The sequence below is a fragment of the Musa acuminata genome, chromosome BXJ1-7 (assembly GCF_036884655.1).
Source record: "Musa acuminata AAA Group cultivar baxijiao chromosome BXJ1-7, Cavendish_Baxijiao_AAA, whole genome shotgun sequence".
Taxonomy (NCBI): Eukaryota; Viridiplantae; Streptophyta; class Magnoliopsida; order Zingiberales; family Musaceae; genus Musa; species Musa acuminata.
This window is the reverse complement of record NC_088333.1, coordinates 35,035,091-35,059,186: the sequence shown is the minus strand read 5'-3', so window position 1 is coordinate 35,059,186 and position 24,096 is coordinate 35,035,091. Positions and strand designations below refer to the sequence as shown.

The window sequence follows — 24,096 nt, the reverse complement described above, 5'->3', positions numbered from 1 at the left end:
CAGATCCACACCGAATTCTTGATCTTTTCAGTGATTCTAAGAGCTCAAATTTGTGTAAAGTCCTAAAGTTCTCCTCCTTCTGTTCTTCAAGTCTTGAGTTGTAAAGAGAGGAGAGAAAGGATCTGTAAAGGTTGTCTCCTGAGCCTGTCAAAAGGAGAGAAACTATAAAAGGGCAGTTAGCCTTCGCCCATTGAAGGAAGGCAGCTAGTTGACGTCGGTGACCTCGTCGGAGGAGGAAGCCAAAAGTGGAGTAGGTCAAGACTGACCGAACCACTCTAAATCTCTGGTTTGCTTTTACTTTGAGCACTTTATCATTACTGCAAACCTCCTACATTGCTACTGCCCTCTGCGCCTTTACGAACAAGTTTCTAAGCTCTGATCTTTCAGAATCTGCATTCAAACGTAAATCGTGTTTTCGTATGATCTTCACATTGCAGCTTACGCTTACATTCGGATTCCATTTATAACTGCAAATTGCTTTCTACGTAAAACGCTTTTCAAGATTCAAAACTGCTTTTAGACGCAAAACTACATTTAGACGTAAAATTACGTTTAGACGTAAAACTACGTTTAGACGCAAAACTGCGTTTAGACGTAAAGCTGCGTTTAGACGTAAAACTGCGTTTAGACGCAAAACTGCGTTTAGACGTAAAACTACGTTTAGACGTAAAACTGCGTTTAGACGCAAAACTGCGTTTAGACGTAAAACTGCGTTTAGACGCAAACTGCGCTTAGACGCAAACTGCGCTTAGACGCAAACTGCATTGTGATTCTGCTTTTATATCGAAATCGTTTTTTATCGGATGAACGCAGCTTTCGTTTTTAAATTGCTATAAGATTTCCGCTGCACTAATTCACCCCCCCCCTCTTAGTGCTCTCGATCCTAACAATATATAGACAGGACATTCTAGGGACTAAATACATATGAGAAGATGAAGATACAAATACGAGATATGAATACATGACAATCATTGAGAGATTATAATCGACATCACTATGGTTTTTTGCTAGTCATAGGTGCCCAGCAAGCCAATCACGTGAGTGATGGCACGTGTGACTTGATACAGAATCTTTTTGCTTATTATATTTTGACGTATATCGCTTTATAACTATTGCATAAATGCATATATATATTGTGATGTCCTTGGATTTGTGCAATGGGAATCGGATCGTGATGAGATCACGATAATGAGATCGATTCACCTTCAAACACATATCCTAAATAATCCCGGTCATAGGTTACTCGAGAGGGACATCGTGATAACCGGATAAACTGGTGTGTTGTATACCCGTCCATATGATGGATGCAGCTGGTCTCATAGTTGCTCGTGTAGGGACACTAGGGATACAGTACAGGTGCTCATTGGAGAATGAGTTCACTGATTGATCCGCTTACGGAATGCTGGATGGTTGATGATGCCTTATTGTCAGACAGCGATTCCGTAGTCCTAGTGGTGTATCTGGTCCTTAGACTTGAGACACCAAGGATGTCCTGTATGAGTGCTCCACTCTTTGATACCAGACTTATAGGTTTGGCTGTCCCAGATCTAGTACAGCTGGTCATTGAGAGTGGTAGTCGACCTTACGAGGGCTATTGAGTGTCGACAGAGGATCATCCACTCTCGGCGTCATGAGAGGAATATCCCATGTGTTCTTGCTCAGACAAATCCCTGGCCAGGGTCATTCGGGTTGAGAGAGAAAGAGTTCTCCGGGAGAATCCGATTAAAGCGAGACTTGAGTAGAAACCGTATGGGTCTGACAGCACCATGCTTGATATACGGTCTCTGGGATATTAGATGGATAAGGGACTATAGGTACATGGTAACTGAGGACAGACAGGTCCAATGGATTGGATTCCCCTGTATCGTTTGGGGACTACGGCGTAGTGGCCTAGTACGTCCGTAGTCGATGAGTCGAGTGAATTATTACAGAGATAATAATTCACTAAGTTAGAAGGAGTTCTGACAGGTATGACTCACGGCCAGCTCGATATTGGGCCTAGAGGGTCACACACATATGGTAGGCATTGCGATGAGTAGAGGTTCGGATATGAGATATCCGACGGAGCCCTTGTCTTATTGGATGCAGATCCAATACCCACTAGGGAAGGACCCATTAGGGTTTGACACGGGATCTCTATAAATAGGAGGGATTCACAGCCTCATTGGCTAGAGTCTTTGCTTGCCTTTCCTATTCTCCTCTCCCTCTCCACCTCAGAGTAGGCCTGGAGTTTTGAGGAGGGTCGTCGCAACCCTGCTGTGTGGATCACCGCTAGAGAGGAGGACGCTTGACCTCCTTCACCCTCTCCTAAGGATCTGCAAGGAAACAGGGATATACGATCTCCCTAGGTAACACAATCTCTATACGCAGTTTTGTGTTTTGCGGATTTTTGCGCACCAATCTTCGCACGACGACGAACATCTTTTTGGGAATCGGGGATTTTTGTTTTCTTGTTCTTCCGCTGCACATATGATGTCGCCCCCATGATTTCCCAACATTTTTCGGATCTGAAGATGGTGCATCTACAAATCAGATAAAAATCTTTCTAGATGGTATCAAAAGATATACATCATAAATATGATCCATTATTATTTGATTTTAATCTTAGCATTAAAGTTTCTTTGTATAATTTATAGCATATTATGGTTTTTATGCTTACAAAAATGTCTTGCATGCATGCACATATGATGACGTGTGGTGTGGGAGTATACTTATTTTCTATAATATACAGTGTAGGAGTGCACAAATATGTTATAATATATAATGTAAGTATATGTTATGATGTGTGGTGTAAGAGTACATGTATGTATTATAACATGCATGTAGGAGTGTACATTGTATTATGTTTTGTAGTGTGGGAATGCATGTATGCATTATTGCATACGATGTGAAAGTGCATGTATATTTTATGACATGCCGTGTGACAGTGCATATATTTATTATAATGTATAGTATGGGAGTATACGTATATATTATAAAGACGTACAATATAGGAGCACACATATATATATATTATTATATGGTGCGTAGAAGTTCATAAATTTATTATATTTCCTATATATGCATATAAGCATTCTGAATTATTTCAACATCAAATTTTATGTCCTTATTATGTATAGACTGTGTGCAGGATTATGCTTACTAAATAAATCATAAGATGTGGTATTTTTTTAATTATCTTATAATAATAATTTTAAATTATGGTATACATGATATGATGCATACTTACATCAATAAAACTACAAAGGCTTATACTTACTGAATGATTACTTATTATTAATCTTATTTTATAAGTAAGTTTACTAGTAGGCATTTTATGTGTATAAATTTTGGACTTGTTATATTTATGTTTTTCTTTAGTTAGATGGTATAATTTTGTACGAGTGTCAAAAATACTATGTATAAGGGAAATCCTATTATTTTATTTAGTAATTAACATATTTTAATTTTAAAATTATTTACTTTCCACTACAACCCGATTGGTAGCAGTAATAAAAATTTAAAATATGACATTCTACTTTAGTTATGCATGCAAGGTATAAGTAGAACTAGGATTAGGGTGGTACAGGTTTGGGCGTCAAAATTTGGGTTAGGTCGATTTAGCTCAGATTGCTTCAAATTGGGTTGGGTCTGGTCATAACAGATTGAGTCGAACTTTATTGAATCTACGAACTAATATAACCTATGTAATGTAATTATTAACTCGAGCATAACAAAAGTATTTTTATCAAATCAATTAAAACTTCTTAAAACTACTAGCATATGATTCTATAATATTTAATATTATTTTATTTTTTTTATAATTTTAATGTGAATAAATTTTTAAATATAATATTTTTGAGTTAAATCGGTGATTGAGTGTAACTCGTTGAATTTTTATCAAATCTATCCAAACTTCTCCAAAACTATTAAGGTGAGATGATAATATATTTAACATCACTTTTCTATTTTATATAAATTTAAAATAATTAATATTTAAAATAAAATAATTTTAGGTTGAACTTATACTTTAGCATAACTTGAGAATAATATTAATATGATTTAAATATAATGCGAGTGTAACTCGAGTATAATTCTTTGAATCTTTACCAAACCTATCCAAACTTCTTAAGAACTATTATAGTGAGGTGCTAATATATTTATTATTATTATTTATTTTTATTTAAATTTAGGGTGATTATTTTTTAAATAAAATATTTTTATGTGAATTTGTGATCGAGTATAACTCGAATATAATTTAAGTTAATTTTTAACAAATCAATCTAAGCTTCTCCAAAACTATTAGCACATATTCTAAGATATATAGCATTATTTTTCTTAATTTTTGTGAGTTTATAATGATTAAGTTTTAAAATAAGATATTTTTGGGTTGAATATACATAATTGAGTGTAATTCAAGAAACCAATCATAATTGAGTGTAAAATAACATAATTGAGTGTAATTCAAGTTAAGTTTTAACAAACCAATCTAAACTTCTTCGAACTACTAATATATTATTATAAGATTTTTAGCATTACTTTTTTTATTTTTTATAAATTTAGAATAATTAAAATTTTTAAATAATGTATTACCCCTTAGTAATCCCACTATAAGTCTAGACGATACCATCGCTCTTGAGTAGTATACTACTAGATGTATGAACTGTAGTATTGCTTGATGAGTAGTACCATCGTATGTTTAAGAAATTATTTTTGTTAAATATATGATCAAGTGTAACTAAGTTAATTTTTATTTAAACCAATCTAAACTTCTCTACAACTACTAGGACATGTTTTTAATTTATGATGGATTAAAGATAATTTTATATAAAATATATATTTTTAATATATTCTATGAATGAGTATAATCCAAGTGTAATAATTTTTTAATAATTTAAGATAAATTTAAAAAATAATATATTTTTTAGTTTTATTATAAATATATGATAGAAATTAATATATTTTTAATATATTCTATGAATGGGTATAATTCAAGGGCAACAATTAATCTAATCTGCAATGAACTATAAGAAGGAGGAGGATGAGGGAGGGGAGGAAGGGAGGGAGGGAGTAGTATAGGAGTAGAAGGAAAAAAGAAGAGGTGGAGGAGAAGGTGAGAAAGGTAGAGAAGGGAGAGAGGGAGGAGGAAATCACCACGAAGGGGGAGCAGACGAACTAAGGAGGAGCAGGTGATAGTGGAGGTGGATGAGAAGGGGGAGGAGGCCAAAGCCCAATGTAGAGGGTAAGGAATAAGATAAAGGGTAGGGAGAGAAGGTAACGATTTGGGAGAAGTTAGGGTAGAGACAAAGAGACAAATTTATTCAATTTAGTCCAATTCATTCGGTTCTAAAAATCCAATTAAACATTTGAAAAACAATTATCATTTTTGGTCAAAACCCAATAAAATGATGCTTGGGGATAAAAAATCCGTAGGGGCTCCACAAAACTCATTATTAGATGTTTCTTTCTTTAAATTTCTAAGGTGGGAGAGGCCTTTGGATTTTATATCTTATTTATAAATCTTTTTTTAAATTTCTAAGTTCTTTATTAGTGCGTAGCATGCATATGTTTTATCTTTAGTATAAGTGCTTTGTGTTTAAAATTAATATGTATTGTAGGATTATTTATTGATGACATGATCCGCAATGCAAATTATGTATCGTAGGATTATTTACACATTTGTATGATCATGTTCTATTTTAGTTGTTGTTGATTTTATATATTACTATCGTAGTATATGGTTTTGTCTGTCGAAGGATGACGAATTAAAAGTATTGAGTGTTAGATTATGTAGCCCTTTATAATCGGATAAAATGGTATAAAAAATATATGTATCATAAAATCGATCTAATATTATTTGATTTCAATCCTAGTATAAAAGTTTTTTCGCATTACATATAGCATATAATAGTTTTTATATTTACAATTTATATCATAGCCTAGGTTCTTGAAATCAAATACCTTACGTTTATTATTTTTTTATTTATGATGTTTGAATAATCTATGTATTATTGATATGTCTTCTGATCTATCTCTGAGATTCTTTATATCATCGTCTTCTAGATATCGAAGTAGCAATGGTCGTTGTGTAGCATCGCTACTTGTGTACAACCAACAGATTTGTTGACGGCAACAATTACACTAGGCAGCATGCGCACCACACCAGCATCAACAACTGCGGGCGACCACGTATTGCAGCAGCCACACTAGCGACGATCGCGGGCTGAGCGTTGGACTGATCGTGTAGGCGGTGGCCGAGCATGGGTAGCAGTCACGCACAAGCGTGTAGGCAGCCACACGGGCGACAACACACATATGCAACAGTCGCATGGGGCTAGAACCTACGTATAGGTGGCGACCGCACGAGGGCTGCAGTCATGCCCAGGCGACAACTGCTTCTAAGCGGCAGATGTGCGTGGGCAAGCCATGCCCATGCAGTAGTCGCGGGTCGAGTTAGTGCTGTAGGGCGGTCGTATAGTCGACAGCTAGCCGCAGGCAGCAATGCCACGGTGGCAGTAGCCATGCAAAGGCGATGGTCACACCGGCGGTAGTCGCACAGGCAGTGGTGACGCAGGTAGCAGGTTTTTGGAAAAATTACCATTTTTCCCTAGAGTTGCCTTTTGGTCAAATCACAGCTTTGCACTTTTGTATTTTATTAATGACTTTTAGTATTTTAATAGTTCTACTCTTTAGAAATATCATAATTATACCTTATATCATTTCAATAAAATTATAGTTTTGCCCTTATAAAATTAAGAATTTCTAATTTATATCCTTAATTATAAAATTGATTTATTATAATTATGATTGAATTTGATCATGATTATATTTTGATTATTTGATTGAATTTAGGTTTAGATTATAAAAAAATATAAATTATGATTTTCTTCTATAGTTTTCTTACATTTTACATGTGGTAAATAAAATCTAATTATTATTCTTAGATAACTTTTTTTAGTCATTTATATGTATATATTTGAAATTATGAAATAATATTTATCTTTCACATGAAGGCGTGATTTATGTGTTATAATAAGTATGATTATTATATAAGTTTTTCTTTTGTTAATTAATGTTCAATAATTATTATAGTTGTTATTCTATTATTAAACTACTTAGCGTAAATTAACTTAAAGAAATTTGATGAATATTATTTGTAACTTATCTCCCTAAGTTTTATTTGACTTGTAGCTGTTAAACTAGCCTTGGATGATAGGTTTTATGGGATATAAATTATAATAAAAGTTTTCTTATTTATAGAACATTTTAAACTATATTTTATATTATTATATTGGTCTTATAGCTGCCAAAGTAACCTAGATCAATAACTTATAAAATTACATTAAGGAATTAGTCCTAAATGATATTAAGAAAATAATATTCATAATAATTAGAAGATTTAGATAATCCCAAAGGAAAATCTACTTTAAATAATTATGTGATGGGATATGATGATATTGTTTTGGATATCTTTATAATTTAATATTGTATACCTAAAGGTAGTAACTCTATTCCACGTACTAGTCCTCCGTAGATGATCTTAAATATATATCAATATTTCACCTAAAAGTGAAATATAGATTATATCAATAGTTTATCATATTTTGAAAAACTTAAAGAATTAATGTTATTTTATATTTTGCAGTGGTACTTCCATCCATACATTATTATGCTTTTAATATCTCTATACTCTCTGGATCAAATTATTCAAAATGGTTAGAATATATGTAATTCACACTAAGTGTATTAGATCTTAACTTAGCATTGCTTGTTGAAAAGCTCACAGACTTGATTGATGAAAGTACTATAGAACAAGTTAATGAAATGAAGGCTTGGGAAAGATATGATAGGTTTAGTTTAATGTTCGTAAGAATGAATTTTACAAATAATATAAAAACTTCATTACCGATTACAACTAGCGCACAGGAATATTTAAAGGTTATTGAAGACAGATTTAAATATGATGATAAGTTATTGGCTAGCACACTAATGAAAGAACTAACTATAGCTTAATATGATGGCACTCGAGGAATTCAAGATCACATTCTCAATATGGTTGATAAAGTTACAAAACTTAAAGCATTAGGCATGATTGTTGATGAGTTTTTCCTCGTCCATTTCATTACTCTCTTCCTTCTCAGTTTAGCTCATTCAAGATTCACTACAATATAAATAAGGATAAGTGAGACTTAAATAAGTTAACTAGTACGTGTATTTAGGAAGAATTAAGATTAAGGTAGGAAAGTTCATATAATGTCATGATTACTACTCAAAGAGTTAATAGGAAAAAAAATTTGAAACATCATCCATTAAAGAAATTTATCAAGTCTAAAAATGTTAAACAAACTAATGAATAGAAAGCTTTTACATTAAAGTGTTTATTTTATGGCGAGAAAAGATATGTGAAGAAGGACCGCATTAAATGTAAGACTTGGTTTGAAAAAAAAGATATAAACTCGATCTTTGTATGTTTCGAATCAAACATTACATAAGTTCTTTCTAATACTTAATGTATTGATTCTAGTGCTCTTATGTTACCAATAATATGTAGAGATTTTTTTAATCTAAAAATCAAAAGAATATGAAAGATTCATCGTTATAGGAAATTGTTTCAAAGCAAAAGTGGTGTCAGTAGGGACTTATCGTCTACGCCTAGAGACGGGTCATCTAATGGATCTTGTTGACACATGTTATATTTCTATTATTTCTAAAAATTTAGTTTCTTTATCTAAAATTAATGAGTTAGGATATTATCTTTTTTTTTATAATGGTAAACTCAGTATATTTTATGATTCAATAAAGGTTGGATCTGGAATTCTGTATGATTATTTGTACAGGATTAATTTGAATCTTAAGTTTGCAAAGACATTATTGACTATACAATCAAGTGTTGGATTGAAATATAGTTTCAATAATTAAAGATGTTCTATATTATGATATAAACAATTAAAGAATATATCTAAGGAAATAATTAAAAGATTAGTGAGGATAACATTTTAGAATATTTAGACTTCACTAATTTTGATGTTTGTATATATTGCATTAAGGAAAATCAAACTAAACATACAAAAAAAAAATGCCACAAGAAATAAAGAACTCCTTGAGATTATTCATACTAATATATGCATACCACTCTATATTTCATATTTTAGTGGAAAAATATATTTCATCACATTTATAGATGACCTATCCAGATATGACTATGTTTATCTAATACATAAAAAGTCTCATGTCGTTTATACTATTGAAGTATATATAAAAAAAATCGAGAAACAATTATATAGAAAAGTTAAAATTATCAGTTCCGGCAAGGGTGGTCAATTTTATGGCAGATATGATGAATCCGATTAAAATGTTAGTCATTTTACTAGATTTATAGAACAATAGGGTATTTGTGCTCAGTATGCATTACTAGATATACCACAACAGAATGATATTATTGAAAGGTGAAATTGTATTCTTATGAATATGTTTAGGAGCATGATAAGTTATTTTTGAGTCAATGTGAGGTGAAGCTCTTAGGATAGCTATGTACATTTTGAACAGAGTTCTTAATAAGTTGGTTTCATTAACTCTATTTGAGTAATGGACTAGTAAAAAGCCCGATATTTATATATTTGAGAGTGTCATGTAGAGATAAAAGTATTTAATCCACATAAAAAGAAAGTCGATCCAAGAACTATTTCTAGATATTTTATTGGTTATCCAAAAAAATCCAAGAAATACATATTTTATTATTCTAATCATAGTACGAGGATTAGAATCTAATAATACAAGATTCCTAGAAAATAAAAAAAATTAATGGGGGTGAAAAATCTTGAATGATCAATTTTGATATTGAGAAGATTTAGGTTAATTCTCCCGTATCATCTCCTATTCGAAAAATTATTATTCCTCGAATCATTGACAAAATTGATGAGAGTAAATAATAAAATAACATCAATAAACTTTAACACGACATTGATGTCGTAGCTGATGATCTTGTAAAATAATCACAATTGACGATTTTGAAAAGATCTCAAAGGAAAAGGAAACATACCATTTCTGATGATTATCTAGTATATTTGCAAGAATCATATTATTATATATGAATAAAAGAGACCTCTTATCACGGGCCATAGAAAGTAACGATTTTAAAAAATGGTATAATGCAATGAAAAAAAGTTAAAATCAATGGTCTAGAATGGTGTTTGGGAACTCATTGAATTGTCCAATAATTGTAAAATAGTCGATTGTAAATGAAATTTTAAGGTAAAATGTGACTTAGTAGATAATATCGAATAATATAAAGTCAAACTTGTGATCAAAGGTTTTTCTCATAAAGAATGCATCGACTACAATGAAACTTTTTCTCTAGTTTCTAGAAAAGACTCGTTGAGAATTATTATAGCATTAGTAGTTCACTATGATCTTGAGTTACACCAGATGGATGTGAAAATAGTATTTCTGAATGGGGATCTAGGTAAGAAAATCCATATAGAATAACTTGAAGGATTCATAGAAAAGGAAAAAGAAAGTTGAGCTTGTAAACATAAGAAATCCATTTATGGCCTTAAACAAGCTTCCAGACAATGATATATAAAGTTTTATGATATCATTACTTCCTTCGGATTTAAGGAAAATACTATTGATCAGTGCATATATATATGAAAGTCAATGGGATTATTATATTAGTCTTCTATGTGGATGATATTTTACTTGCTAGTAGTGATCTTGGTTTATTGCATGAAACCAAGATATTTCTTAGCAAGAACTTTAAGATAGTTGATATGAATAAGGTAAACTATGTTATTGGCATTGAGATATTCAGAGATAGATCTCAAGAATTATTATGATTGTCTTAAAAAGAATATATTAATCATTAAGAGATTTAATATGCAGTTTTACTTAGTTAATGATATACCTATTACTAGAGATAAAAAATTTAACCAAAATCAATGCCTGAAAAATGACTTACAAAGGAATCAAATGAAGAATATTTTTTATGGGTGTATAATTGGAAGTCTATTATATGCTCAAACATGTACAAGATCATATATTAATTTTGTAGTTACAATGTTGGAGATTAAATTAGCTTGAAGTGATGGGATATTCAGATGTTGATTTTGTAAATTACCTTGATAGTAGGAAGTTCACTTCAGGATTTGTATTCATATTAGTTGGTGGGATAATTTATTAAAAAAGTACAAAGTAATCGCTTATTACATCATCAATAATGGAGGCTGAATTTGTGGCATGCTTTGAGGCCACAAATCAATCTTTATGACTGCGAAATTTCATCTCAAGATTTGGTGTGGTCGACTCAATTGTTAGGCCATTAAAGATATTTTGTGATAAGATCGTAACAATATTCTTCTCTAAAAATGATAAGTGCTCTAGTGATTCCAAGCACATCAAGATAAAATACTTGGTGGTTTGAGAAAGAGTCCAGAAACAATAAGTGTTAATTGAGAACCTGAGCACCACTATGATGATTGTTGATCCATTTACCAAAGTTTTACAGTGTAAAATATTTAAAGAATATATTCATAGAATGAGATTTATGAGCAAGCCATAAAAGATATAATGATATATGTTTAGGTGGATGCTATTATTGATATTTATTTTGCATGATTAAAGTTATTTATTTATGTTATCCTCTTACATTTATGTTTACGCATATTATAATTTAATGTAATAATAGGATTGTCTTGACAAGACAAATTACATGGGTCATTATGGACTATATTAGGAAAGACTAATAATGTTATGGTATATAGAAGTGAGTATGATATTGATTATATATAATTGCTATGACTCGTAGTAATAGTTGGACTTAATATAATATTATTATATTTATTGGACTTATTGACTTATTTTTTAAAATTCATGGTTGTATATAAAATGCTTTTCAATTTTTTTTGAATCTAATTAGGTAAAATTATTTTTAAATAAATTTTATTTTATTTATTTTGATTTTGAATATCTTTTATATTTTATCAATTATTCGGCCAAGTAGGAGAATGTTAGATTATGTAACCTTGTATAATTGGATAAGACATATAATAGAACTAATTGGATTTGGATAACAGATATTGTCTAATAGAAAAGAAGATTATATTAAAGTATGATTCCTTAGGGGATGCCCTTGATGGGAGGAACTCTCCTAATAACTTATCTTAGACCCTTTGCTCTCGCTTATAAATAAACATGACCTCTAGGAGCTGTAGGAAAGTATATATGCGATATCACATATGCAGCAAAAGAACATAAAATTAAAATCTCAAATTTTCGTAAAAAGGTTTCATCGTCGTGCGAAGATTGGTGCGTAAAAACCTACGAAACTAAAAAACACATGTGAGATAGTTGTGTTACTTAGGGAGATCGTATATCCCTAAATTTCTATAGATATATGAGAGAGGATGAAGGAGAGAGGAGAATAAGAGGTGACAACTAAGAAGCCTAGCCTATGGCCATTTGATTTTCTCCTATTTATGAAAGCCCCTTGTCAATTTAACTCTAATGGATCATGCCTTATTGGGTATTGAATCTTTATCCAATTACTATAGCCTCTTAGATTAGTGGTCTTATTCTTTTTATTGAATATCATATATAAGATCTAATAATTCATGGGTTTATTGGATATCCAATAAGATAGAGGCTCTAGCGGATATTTCATATATGAACCTCTACTCATCGCAACACCTGTCATATGTGTGTGACCCTTTAGGCCTAATATCAAGCTAGTCATGAGTCATATATGTTAGAACTCTTTTTGGCTCAATAAATTATTATCTTCATAATAATAGTAAATCATTATCTTCATAATAATAGTAAATCATTATCTTCATAATAATTCACTCGACTCATCGACTACGGACATATTATGCCACTACGTTGTAGTTCCTAAACGATACAGGGGGGAATCTAATCCTTTGGACATATCTATCCTCAGTTACCGTATACTTATAGTCTCTTATATATCTAATATCCCAAAGACCGTATATTGAGCATAGTGCTGTCAAACTCATACAATTTTTCTCGAGTCTCACTCTAATCGGATTCTCTCGGAGAACTATTTTTCTCTTAATCCAAATGACCTTGACTAAGGATTTGTTTGAGCAAGAATATATGAGATATTCCTCTCATGATATTGAGAGCAGATGATCCTCTATCGACACTCAATAACCCTCATAAAGTTGACTGTCACTTTTGATGATCGATGATAATAGATCTAGAACTTTCAAATATATAAGTCTAGTATCAAAGAGTAGAGTATACAGGATAGCCTTAATGTCTCAAGTCTAAGGACTAGCTACACCACTAGGATGACGGAATTGTTGTTTGACAATGAGGTATCATTAACCATCAAGCGTTCCGTGATTGGATCAATCAATGAAACTTATAAGTCTGGTATCAAAGAGTGGAGTACTTATACAGGAAAACCTTGGTATCTCAAGTCTAAGGACTAGCTACACCACTAGGATGACGAAATCGCTGTTTGACAATGAGGTATCATTGCTCTGTAGCCATAATGTCCCCACACGAGTAACTATGAGACAAGCCGCCTCTATCACATTGACATGTATACAGCACACCAGTCTATCTGGTTATCTCGATATCTTTCTTAAATAATATATGATTATGATTATTTAGGGTCTATGTTTAAATGTGAATCGGTCTCATTATCGTGATCTCATCATGATCCGATTCTTATTGCACAGATCCATTGACGTCATAATATATTTATGTATCAAGCAATATAAAGTAAAAAATATAATAATAATAATAATAAGCAAAAAGACTACATGTCATATCACAAGTGTCATCACTCACATGATTGACTTACAGGGTACCTATGACTAATAGAGACTATATGATTGAGATATTATAATTTTTCTCTTAACTTTCCTAAATCATCAATCTCATAACAATGGTTTTAGATCTAAAGACAATACTTTTATATTACAAAAATCATTTTCAGATGATATCAAGAGGTATGTATAGTAAAATCGATCAAATGTTATTTGATTTCAATCCTAACATAAAAATTTTTCTACATTACATGTTATATAACAGCCTTTGTGTTCCAATGACACAATCTGTAATGGTTCCTTGTATTTTAAATTATTAAGTATTATAAGATATCTAGTGATGTCATGATCACTAATGCAAATTACACTCTCAAACCGGTGTTCCTTTTAGTTGTTGATGGCACATGAAGATCATTTTCAGACGATATCAAGAGGTAAGTACCGTAGAATCGATCTAATATTATTTGATTTTAATCCTAAAATAATCTTTTCACATTATATAACAGTCTTTGTGTTCCAATAACACGATCTGTCATGGTTCCTCGTATTTTAAATTATTAAGTATTATTAATATGATTTCATGATCCGCAATGCAAATTACACTCTCAAAACGGTGTTCCTTTTAGTTGTTGTTGATGCCATTTGTTACAGTTGTCGCAAGTATGTGGTTTTGGCAATTCTACTGAAGACGAATTACAAGTGTGATAGGATCCGCAATAGTGCCTTGCGTTTTAAATTATTATGTATTGTAGAATTATTTAGTGATGAGATATTCACAATGCAAATTAAACATTGGCAAGACGATGTTCTCTTTTAGTTGTTGTTGATGACGTATGTTACTGTGGCAGTTATATTGAAGACATGATGACGAATTAAGGGTGATGACAAATTACACATTGGCAAGACTAATTCGTCATCATGTCTTATATCAACAACTAAAAAGACAACACCGGCTGGCTGCAGCACACAGACCATACGTCTATTGGTGTTGCAAGAAGCTGCCTTCCATTTGAGATCGACTGCTTAATACTCGTCTGCCTCGTCGTATTCCTCACCTTCTGCCGACTCCGCCCCCACCTCCTCGTAGTCCTTCTCCAGCGCCGCCAGGTCCTCCCTTGCCTCCGAGAACTCCCCCTCCTCCATCCCCTCCCCCACGTACCAGTGCACGAACGCTCTCTTGGCGTACATCAGGTCGAACTTGTGGTCGATTCTCGAGAACACATCCGCCACGCTGGTGGAGTTGGAGATCATGCACACGGCTCGCTGCACCTTGGCCAGGTCCCCGCCCGGCACCACCGTCGGCGGCTGGTAGTTGATGCCGCACTTGAACCCCGTGGGGCACCAGTCCACGAATTGGATGGTGCGCTTCGTCTTGATGGTGGCCACCGCCGCGTTCACGTCCTTGGGGACTACGTCACCCCGGTACATGAGGCAACAGGCCATGTACTTGCCGTGCCGCGGGTCGCACTTGGCCATCATCGACGACGGCTCGAATGCGCTGTTCGTGATCTCCGCCACCGACAGCTGCTCGTGGTAGGCCTTCTCCGCCGATATTACCGGCGCGTAGGACGACAGCATGAAGTGGATCCTCGGGTACGGCACCAGGTTCGTCTGGAACTCCGTCACGTCCACGTTAAGCGCTCCGTCGAAGCGCAGCGAAGCCGTCAAAGACGAGATCACCTGTTTCGATTGCCAACTCAAATCATTAACAACCACAGGGTTATGAAACTCGAAACGGGCAGCGCGAGGGTTGTTTGTTAAATTGCCTGAGAGACGAGGCGATTGAGATTGGTGTAGGTGGGGCGCTCGATGTCAAGAGAGCGGCGGCAGATGTCATAGATCGCCTCGTTGTCGAGGAGCACTGCGACATCAGTGTGCTCAAGGAGGGAGTGAGTTGAGAGGACGCTGTTGTAGGGCTCGACGACAGAAGTGGAAACCTGAGGCGAAGGATAGACGGTGAATCCCAGCTTCGACTTCTTGCCGTAATCGACCGAGAGCCGCTCGAGAAGCAGGGATCCCAGTCCAGACCCTGTGCCGCCACCAACCGCATGGAAGACCAAGAAGCCCTGGAGGCCGGTACAGTTGTCTGCCAGCTTCCGGATGCGGTCCAAGCACAGATCCACGATCTCCTTCCCAACTGTACCACAGCAGTCATCATCACCAACTCATCAAAGAAAGAATGGATTCATGATTCGGTGGGCAACGAAAGATGGTGGTAATTACTGGTGTAGTGGCCGCGGGCGAAGTTGTTGGCCGCGTCCTCCTTTCCGCTGATGAGCTGCTCAGGGTGGAAGAGCTGGCGGTAGGAGCCAGTGCGGACCTCATCGATCACGGTGGGTTCGAGGTCGACGAACACGGCGCGGGGGACATGCTTCCCGGCCCCGGTCTCGCTGAAGAAGGTGTTGAAGGCATCGTCTCCTCCGCCAACCGTCTTGCCGCCCGGCATCTGGCCATCCGGCTGCAACCGAGAAATCGACATCATGATTTGCAGAGGAACAACAAAAGGAGAAGCAGAAGGGACGATGGGGGAGAGGGAGAGCAGCGAGACCTGAATGCCGTGCTCCAGGCAGTAGAGCTCCCAGCAGGCGTTGCCGACCTGGATACCGGCCTGGCCGATGTGGATGGAGATGCACTCTCTCATGTCTGATGGCTGCCTTGTGAGATGTGGAACGAGAGACTATAATGGAAGGCTTTCTGGTTTTCACAGGGGCAACAGGGCTTATATAGCAGAAGAGAGGGAGGGGGCTGTTGGAAACGGGCGGTGGAATTCATTCATGACCGTTTTTCTGACCGTTTTAGTGTTTGAAATTTGAAATTTGTGTTTGGGATTTAGTGTCCATTGTTTGTTTTTATAGCGAGCTCATCATATACTGCAACAGTACGCCATCAATATGATTCGGATTCGGAGTGTGTAACAGATTTGGGCCACGCAAGTCACTTACCTAGCATAATATTAATAAAATAATAATAACTATATTAAATTTATTTTTCAGCATAGTATTCTTAATTTTGATTATTATTATTATTGGTAAAAAAAACTCTTTTTTTGAATTTACCTCAAGAGGTATTTTTTTTTATATTTTTCTAAAGGATGGTCCCTATTTATCATAATTCATGAAATATTTTTTTGATAAAATAACTAAATCAATACTTGATTATCTTATACATCCGTTCATAGAGTGAATGGTCGAACCCCTCAATTACAGTGTTTTTAAAATAACCTATTTAAAAATACTATAATTAACTTAAAGATCTTTTTATTTATTTTTATTCATAAATTAATAAAAAAATATTTTATTTAAAATTTATTTTTATTTGAATTAGTTTAAGCTGGGTTTTTAGTACATTTGTTATATTTTTTGGTAGATGTGTCAAAAATACTATACATGATTTTATAAATCTTATACAAAGGATCGGACATATTCATAACATAATGGCAACTAAGTTCACCTTGTGCATCCATCTATAATGTACTTATTTTAGTTATCGAGGATATTTTCAAAATTATTATAAATAAGCATCATTTGATAAATATGAAAAGGTGCATCTTGAAAAAAAAAAGAAGCTTTTTTAATATCCATATTTAGTTTGATTCTTTTTATGGAACTAAACTTATAGGTAGTAAAATTAGTTCAATCGACGAGAAGAAGTGGGCTACAATTTTATCTCTTTTTTTTTTTTTTTTTTTGTGCTTTCGTCGCTTTTGTTCTATGGTAAAAGTAAGATAATCACGAGTGAATTTGACGAGATAGAAGAAAAAGAAATTAGGATGAGATTTGAGAATGATAAAAGCACTGGGACCACGAGGATTTGAGAAGACAGAGACACTACAAGGAGGCCAAGGCAATAATAAGTCTAGTGGAGATAGGAGTAAAAATAATATTTTATATAAAAAATACTTGTGTGAGAATTTTAAAAGTTAAAATACTATACAAAATTTCATAAGACTAGAAATCTTTTTAAAAATTCATCTTAAATAACATAATATATTTTTTTAAAAAATATATATTTATATACTGAACTCAAGACCTATCATTTTTATAATAATACACTAACAGATATTTTCAAAAATATACTATTGATTACTAAACATCAGCTGAAAGCTAATAATAATAAGTTTAGAGATCGAGTCGTGTGCCAGAAAAGTGATCCAAATTAGTGCTAAACATTTTATTCATTCACGCCACTCGAGTCTTGACAGGGAACCCGAGCGAGTCAGACCGAATCGGTTCAACCCGACACTGAAGTCGTATATTTTAGGAAGCCGTGGGATCGGATTTCCGCCGACTACTAGGGTTCTTGCGGACGTTGTCTCGGCTCGGGAAGCTTTCGAGAGCAGGGCGGAGGGAGAGTGGGTTGAGAGAACGCGAGCGAGATCGATGTACAAGAAGAAGGCGTCCGTTCTTACCATCCGTTCACTCTCCGTTCTCTTCAAGGTCAGTTCCCGCTCACATCCCCCTTTTCCCCCTCTTTTCCCCTCCTTCCCTTTTGGGACTTCTTACGAGAACCTCGCGCGTGCCACAAAGGCGCCGCCTTTGATCTGGCAGTGGCGGTGGCTAAGCACAGCCGCGCAACGAAACGACTTCCCGCCTGACTCTCATGACGGTCGTGAGGCTACCGGTGAGCCTTGCTCCAATCTTGGTCGGTCTTCCCCCTCTGGTCGCTATCAGAGTTCCAACTGGTGCCACGGAGGAGAGCCGGGAGGAGTTCGGCTGCAAAATCCAGAGTGGTTGAAGGTGCAGAATGGAAATGGTTTCTCCGGGGTGGTCGAGCATCAAAGGTCGAATCTTGGGGATACTTGTGGCGGAAAACCATACGGTTCTTACAGGGACAACCAGATGACTGGAAATGGTAGTGATAGATCAGTTGCTTGTGGCAGTGAATGGAGAACCAATGGAGAATCGTTTCACAACCCCAATAGTCCCTCCCAGGGGAACTATTCTGGAGCTTTTGATCATAATTCAAATGATTTCAGTAGACACCACACAGTCGGCAGCAGCAAACCATGTCGAAGTTGGAATAGCCAGATTAGGAATGGGGAATTCTGCCAAAATCCTAATAGTCATAATGGAAAGGTCCATCAAGAGGATCTTTTCCAGAGTCCAAACATTGCTAGTGACTACAAGCCTGTAGTAAATGCTGAATCATATCAAAATGTGAATGACTGGAGTAGAAGTGGGAAATTTTATCAGGACCCTAATCGACAGTATGATGGGAACTGTCAAGTGACCTTTGGAAATAATTTAAATGTTGCTACAGGACACCATATGATGGGAAATGGTAAACCATATGCAATTGAGGATGATAGGAATACAAAGAGAGAGCCTCATCAAAATTTTAATGACCAGTACAGAGGGAATTATCAAGGTGGTTTTGGGCAAAACCCAAATGTTGCTGCTGTTAATCACACAGTTGGAGGTGGTGAGCTATATTACAGACCAGACGGAGGATTTCAGCAGCAGCCTGATGCACATTATGGATATAATCCAGGGAATATTCATCATCATCCCAATTCTTATAGTACAGAGAATCCAGAAGGTGATTTTTCAAGTAACCAAGAAGGAATTTATTCAGGTAGAGCAGCAGATATTCGTCAGATACCTAATGTTTTTTATAAGGAAAGGCCAGTCGACATTCAGCATGACCCATTTGGAAATCAAAGAGAGGATTCTCCAGTGCTTCATCAAGGTTCTTCTTTCTCTCTGAATGCTGCAGGATATGATCAATCATTAAAATGTTTGCAATCTACTATTGGATCAGCTTCTGAAGGATCTCCTGAAACTGGTAGTTCTAGTACATACAAGGGTACAATTGAAGAGCTGGATGATTTTTGCAGAGAGAAAAAAGTAACAGATGCTGTGAAAGTGCTGGCTTTGCTTGAGGAGAATGTTGTTATGGTGGATCTCCCAAGGTACTTAAAGTTGATGCAAGCATGTGATAGTGATAAGTTTCTTGAAGAAGCAAGACAAGTACATAATTGCATTTCACGAAGATTTGTCAATGTTGAGGTTGGAGTTCATAACAAGATTTTGGATATGTACTTCAGATGTGGTTCGTCAACCAATGCTTTCCAGCTTTTTGATAATATGCCCCAGAGGAATTTGACAACATGGGATACTATGATAATGGGTCTTGCAAATAACGGGCTTGGAGAGGATGCAATCGATCTGTTCACTCAGTTTAAACAGAAGGGATTGAAGCCAGATGGAGGTTTGTTCGTCTCCATTTTTTCTGCTTGTGGTTCTTTAGGAGCTGTTGATGAGGGGTTGTTGCACTTCGAATCAATGAAGAAGGACTTCAGCATTGTTCCTAGCATGGAACATTATGTTAGCATTGTAGATATGCTTGGAAGAACTGGATATTTGGATGAAGCTCTTGAATTCATTGAGCAGATGCCTGTTGAGCCAAGTGTTGATGTTTGGGAAACATTAATGACTCTTTCTAGACTTAATGGAAATTTGGAGCTTGGGGACCAATGTGCGCAGATTGTTGAGCGCTTAGATCCATCTAGGCTAAATGAACAGTCTCGTAAGGGTCTTCTGCTTGTTAAAGATTCAGACTTGGCAAAAGAGAAAGAAAAGAAAAAGACTCTTGAAATTAGGAGCAGGGTTCATGAATACAGGGCAGGAGACACATCTCATCCTGAAAATGACAAGATTTACGCACAGCTAAGGTGTTTGCAACGTCAAATGAAAGAGGCTGGATATGTACCAGATACACGATTTGTTCTGCATGATGTTGATCCAGAATCCAAGGAGGAAGCTTTGCTCGCTCACAGTGAGAGACTGGCTCTTTCTTATGGCCTTATGACTACCCCAGCTCGGACAAATATTAGGATCATGAAAAATCTTCGTGTTTGTGGAGATTGCCATAATGCTCTGAAGATCATATCAAAACTCGTTGGCCGTCTAATCATTGCACGAGATGCTAAGAGATTTCATCATTTTGAGAAAGGAGTCTGCTCTTGCAAAGATTATTGGTGATCAGGACATGTATGTTTCTGTCAGAAACTGAGCTATTTTATAATATTTTACTTTTAAATATGTGACAAATCTAGCAAGTGGTAAATGTGGGAAGATTTTTTTGGTTCCTTGTGTCATTTACAAGAAGTTCTCAATACATCACAACTATAGATTCTTCTTTTGATAAAGATCCCACATGTACATGATTAGTTGTCTTATCTTTTATGAGATATTTCTGGTTAGTTTGGTCTAATTTGTTTTAGTGATGTCTCTGTGGATTAGCCATATAAACATAGATGTTCTTTTGGTATATTCACATGACTATTTGGACCAACCATAGCATTTATTATGAGTTCTCTTACCCTGCTTTACATTATTTTCACAAGCTGTTTTTCAGTATCCTACTTTGGCTGTTTATATTATTTAAATTGCACTTGAAGATTGATGTTACAAAATAGCATGCCACCAATGAATGTTTGAACTTGGAAGTTTGTCCAATTGTACCCATCTCAACTTAGACTTGCCAATTTGCTTAATGAGTCTCATTTGGTTGGCATATGCCAGAAGCTTATCAGAATTGATTAATTTTTGGCCAAGTATCATAACTAGTGAAGAAGATAAATATTAGCAATAGCTGACTTCCATCAATAGTCTTGAAGAAGGTGGTGAAAAATGAGAGAGAAGTGACTCAACTGCTGCTACTACATCATTGCCATAGAGAGGGTCATAGAGCCAGAGTATCATAGGAACCTATGATCAACTCTTTTGGTTTCTAAGAGAGGGGAGTGGATAGAAGAGATGAGTACTAGAAATATAAAATTGATATAAGCTTCAAAATAATTTTAGGAGTGAAGTTTATAGTATAAAATATACAATAGCATTACGATCTAAAATACTCAGAGATATATAATCGTGTATATAACTTTTCTAGACTCTACATTAGATTCTTATACACCCTATTTTAAGCTTGAATCCTTTTAGGCTTTATTCCTGTATTTTGGGATATGATGTTGACCATAGTAGGTACCAAAAATCTATCAGATTAATGAATTATAGACTTTGCCACGGAACAAAGTGGACAAGGAGATTGTTGGGATATATATATATATATATATATATATATATATATATATAATTCTTAATTGATAATAAAGTATTTCGTTGATAAATTTGGTTAAAAAGTTTGTCCAATTCAAAAATAATTTCCTATCTAAAATATTTTTTTTGAAAATAAAAAGTTTTATATAAAATTAATAATTGGTTGCTTTGTGGGTCCATACATATATATATTTTTTCTTTTTACATATCATGCGAGAATAAAAAAATGCTTGGATCACTTCTAATATATTTTCTTCAATATATTTTGAGAGACTGGTAGAATATTTTTTAGGATTTGTGGTAGAGAATATGTATTAAAAGACTTTGGAATCAGATCATGGTTAGCTTGAGCAGTTTATATTTCTTGTAACATGATTTTTCTCATACAATGAAAATTTTGATTCGCTCTCTGTGGACACATGAACAAAGGGAAAACCTCAAGTATCATCTTTTATATATATGTTTGATTTGTTATTTAATTATTTTGATCATTTATTTGGAACCAGAGCATATATATTGATCAGAGTTTTCTTCCCTGTCAAGAAGCTACCTCGGTCTAACATACTGATTTAATGCGGGCAACAGTGTGTACAGTCTAAGCACCACTTGTCAAAGCGTCTCAACAAGTATCATCTCCCTTGAAGAGGGGAAATCCTGCTACTCTCAAAGTGCAAGTTTGTCGGACCTCACATTTAACAAGCCTTAGGTCGTTGTCCTCTGCCTCTTCTTCTCAACTCTGCCTGCAGTGCACAATCCCCAGAGAAGTGCTTGCTAGGATTTGAGAAGGTTTTCTTGGGGTTTAAGATTGATGCTTGTGAGGAGAGTGTTTGTGGATGAGCTGTGAACTAAAAGGTCATATGTGGACTTGAAACACTCAATGAGCTTGAAGTGCCATGAGCGCAGTTCTGCGTTTCAATGCTTCCTGTGGGAATAGCCGGCACCCAATTTTTAATCATTCTGATTTCCGCTATACAAAATCGTAACTTGGAATTCATGATCATTCCCTTTACTATGATGGAGTAGATTGCTCTGGTTTTATAGGTGTTTATGGTGTATGTCGATGATGCAAAGTGGCCAAGCATAAATTTGGAAGTAATCATCGCTCCATTGCAGTATATACGGAACTGAGTAGCTCTTTGTATTCCATCATGGTTTCCCCCATGTTAGAAAATGGTTGTGGTCATTGAATTTTAGTATATCGATCCAAGCTCAAAACGTGGGCCACATGTAATCTTGTATACAAGTTGATGTGGTGACATACTATACATTTTTATATTAAGTATATTCGAAGGGATAATTATAGATTATCTCTCACAATTAATTATGATTAATATTTTGATTCTTATACTTTAAAAAATAATATTGGGATCTCGAAAGTGAAATATTTAATTTAAATTTTTTTCATGTTGTTAATTTGGTGGGAAAAATCGTACATGTCATGTGCAAAACATATATGAATAAAAAAAATAAAAAAATGATTTTATTTTTTTAAATTATTTATTTTATATAAACTTCTCGTTTGCAATGTGGAGGCTTTTAACAAAAATCGCTTTCCTTTCTTCCGGCGACGGCAATCTAGCAACGGTACTGGTGGCGCACGAGGCCAATAGCATTCTAGAGGAGATTTGAGCATTGCCCATGACCGTGATCGATTTTTTTCCTCCTCTCTTTCGAACCTGTTTGCCCGTCGTCCCTCTGTTGATCTTGTTCGCTTGCCACACCTGTTTACTTGCTACCCCTCCTCATTTGTCGCACCTGCTCTTCCGTTGGAGACAATCGTGCTCGTCCACTAGAGACGATTGCCTACCACATGTGCTCGCCCATCGTACCTGCTTGTCCCTCTATCGATCCTGCTTGCTCGTTAGAGATGGTTCCGGAAGAAGACTAGCTAATTGGATTCCATGATCCTCTGCTTTCACAAGATAAGCGAAGACGCATCCCGATACGACCACAAGCAATGGAAGACCATGGATGGCAAGCCTTTGTGCTCGGTGATGGGGTTCCCGTGGTGCTCGTAGATGCTGGACTTGTTCTGCACAGAGCTAGCATGCACAGGAAGGACTCCCGCTGGTTTCTGCCGATGGAACCCCCTGCAAATATGATATGATTTTGCCGTTCCTGCTCCTCTCCAGCATCTCAGATGCATTGAATCTTTAGGAAGAACGAGACAAGCTCATTAGGGAATCAAGTCACAGAACAGAATCTACGAAAATGATTACACTCTTAGATGTCAATTGAACGTCTTTCGATCAATCTCTCCACAA

At 35.3% G+C, this 24,096-nt stretch overlaps 2 protein-coding genes across 6 annotated transcripts; one reads left to right on the top strand and one right to left on the bottom strand.

The window, feature by feature from the left end:
- Nucleotides 1-14,673: 14,673 nt before the first annotated feature.
- LOC135679103 (tubulin alpha chain-like) lies at nt 14,674-16,512 on the bottom strand. The gene is made up of 4 exons (XM_065192523.1): nt 16,321-16,512; nt 15,996-16,230; nt 15,539-15,909; nt 14,674-15,452 (listed from the first exon to the last, which is right to left on the bottom strand). Exons 1-4 carry the CDS (start codon nt 16,411-16,413, stop codon nt 14,796-14,798), a joined length of 1,356 nt encoding a protein of 451 aa, XP_065048595.1. The 5' UTR covers nt 16,414-16,512; the 3' UTR covers nt 14,674-14,795.
- Nucleotides 16,513-18,049: 1,537 nt separating this feature from the next.
- Nucleotides 18,050-23,156, top strand: LOC135679101 (pentatricopeptide repeat-containing protein At4g32450, mitochondrial-like). Of its 5 annotated transcripts, none has more exons than XM_065192520.1 (2): nt 18,050-18,208; nt 18,299-20,987. In XM_065192520.1, the coding sequence occupies exons 1-2, from the start codon at nt 18,152-18,154 to the stop codon at nt 20,753-20,755; spliced, it is 2,514 nt and encodes an 837-aa protein (XP_065048592.1). In that variant the 5' UTR covers nt 18,050-18,151; the 3' UTR covers nt 20,756-20,987. The 5 variants fall into 5 exon arrangements, with proteins under 5 accessions (XP_065048592.1, XP_065048593.1, XP_065048589.1 ...); XM_065192521.1 differs by having other exon boundaries at nt 18,055-18,208; nt 18,320-20,987; XM_065192517.1 differs by adding an exon at nt 22,418-23,156 and having other exon boundaries at nt 18,059-20,764.
- Nucleotides 23,157-24,096: the final 940 nt, after the last annotated feature.

What these genes read in the sequence shown, in the direction of transcription:
- LOC135679103 (XM_065192523.1), bottom strand. Translation starts at nt 16,413, where the DNA reads ATGAGAGAGTGCATCTCCATCCACATCGGCCAGGCCGGTATCCAGGTC. An exon ending in GCCTGGAGCACGGCATTCAG is followed by an intron (nt 16,231 to 16,320) that starts GTCTCGCTGCTC and finishes TCTCGGTTGCAG; the next exon opens with CCGGATGGCCAGATGCCGGG. An exon ending in CGCCCGCGGCCACTACACCA is followed by an intron (nt 15,910 to 15,995) that starts GTAATTACCACC and finishes GCTGTGGTACAG; the next exon opens with TTGGGAAGGAGATCGTGGAT.
- LOC135679101 (XM_065192517.1), top strand. Translation starts at nt 18,152, where the DNA reads ATGTACAAGAAGAAGGCGTCCGTTCTTACCATCCGTTCACTCTCCGTT.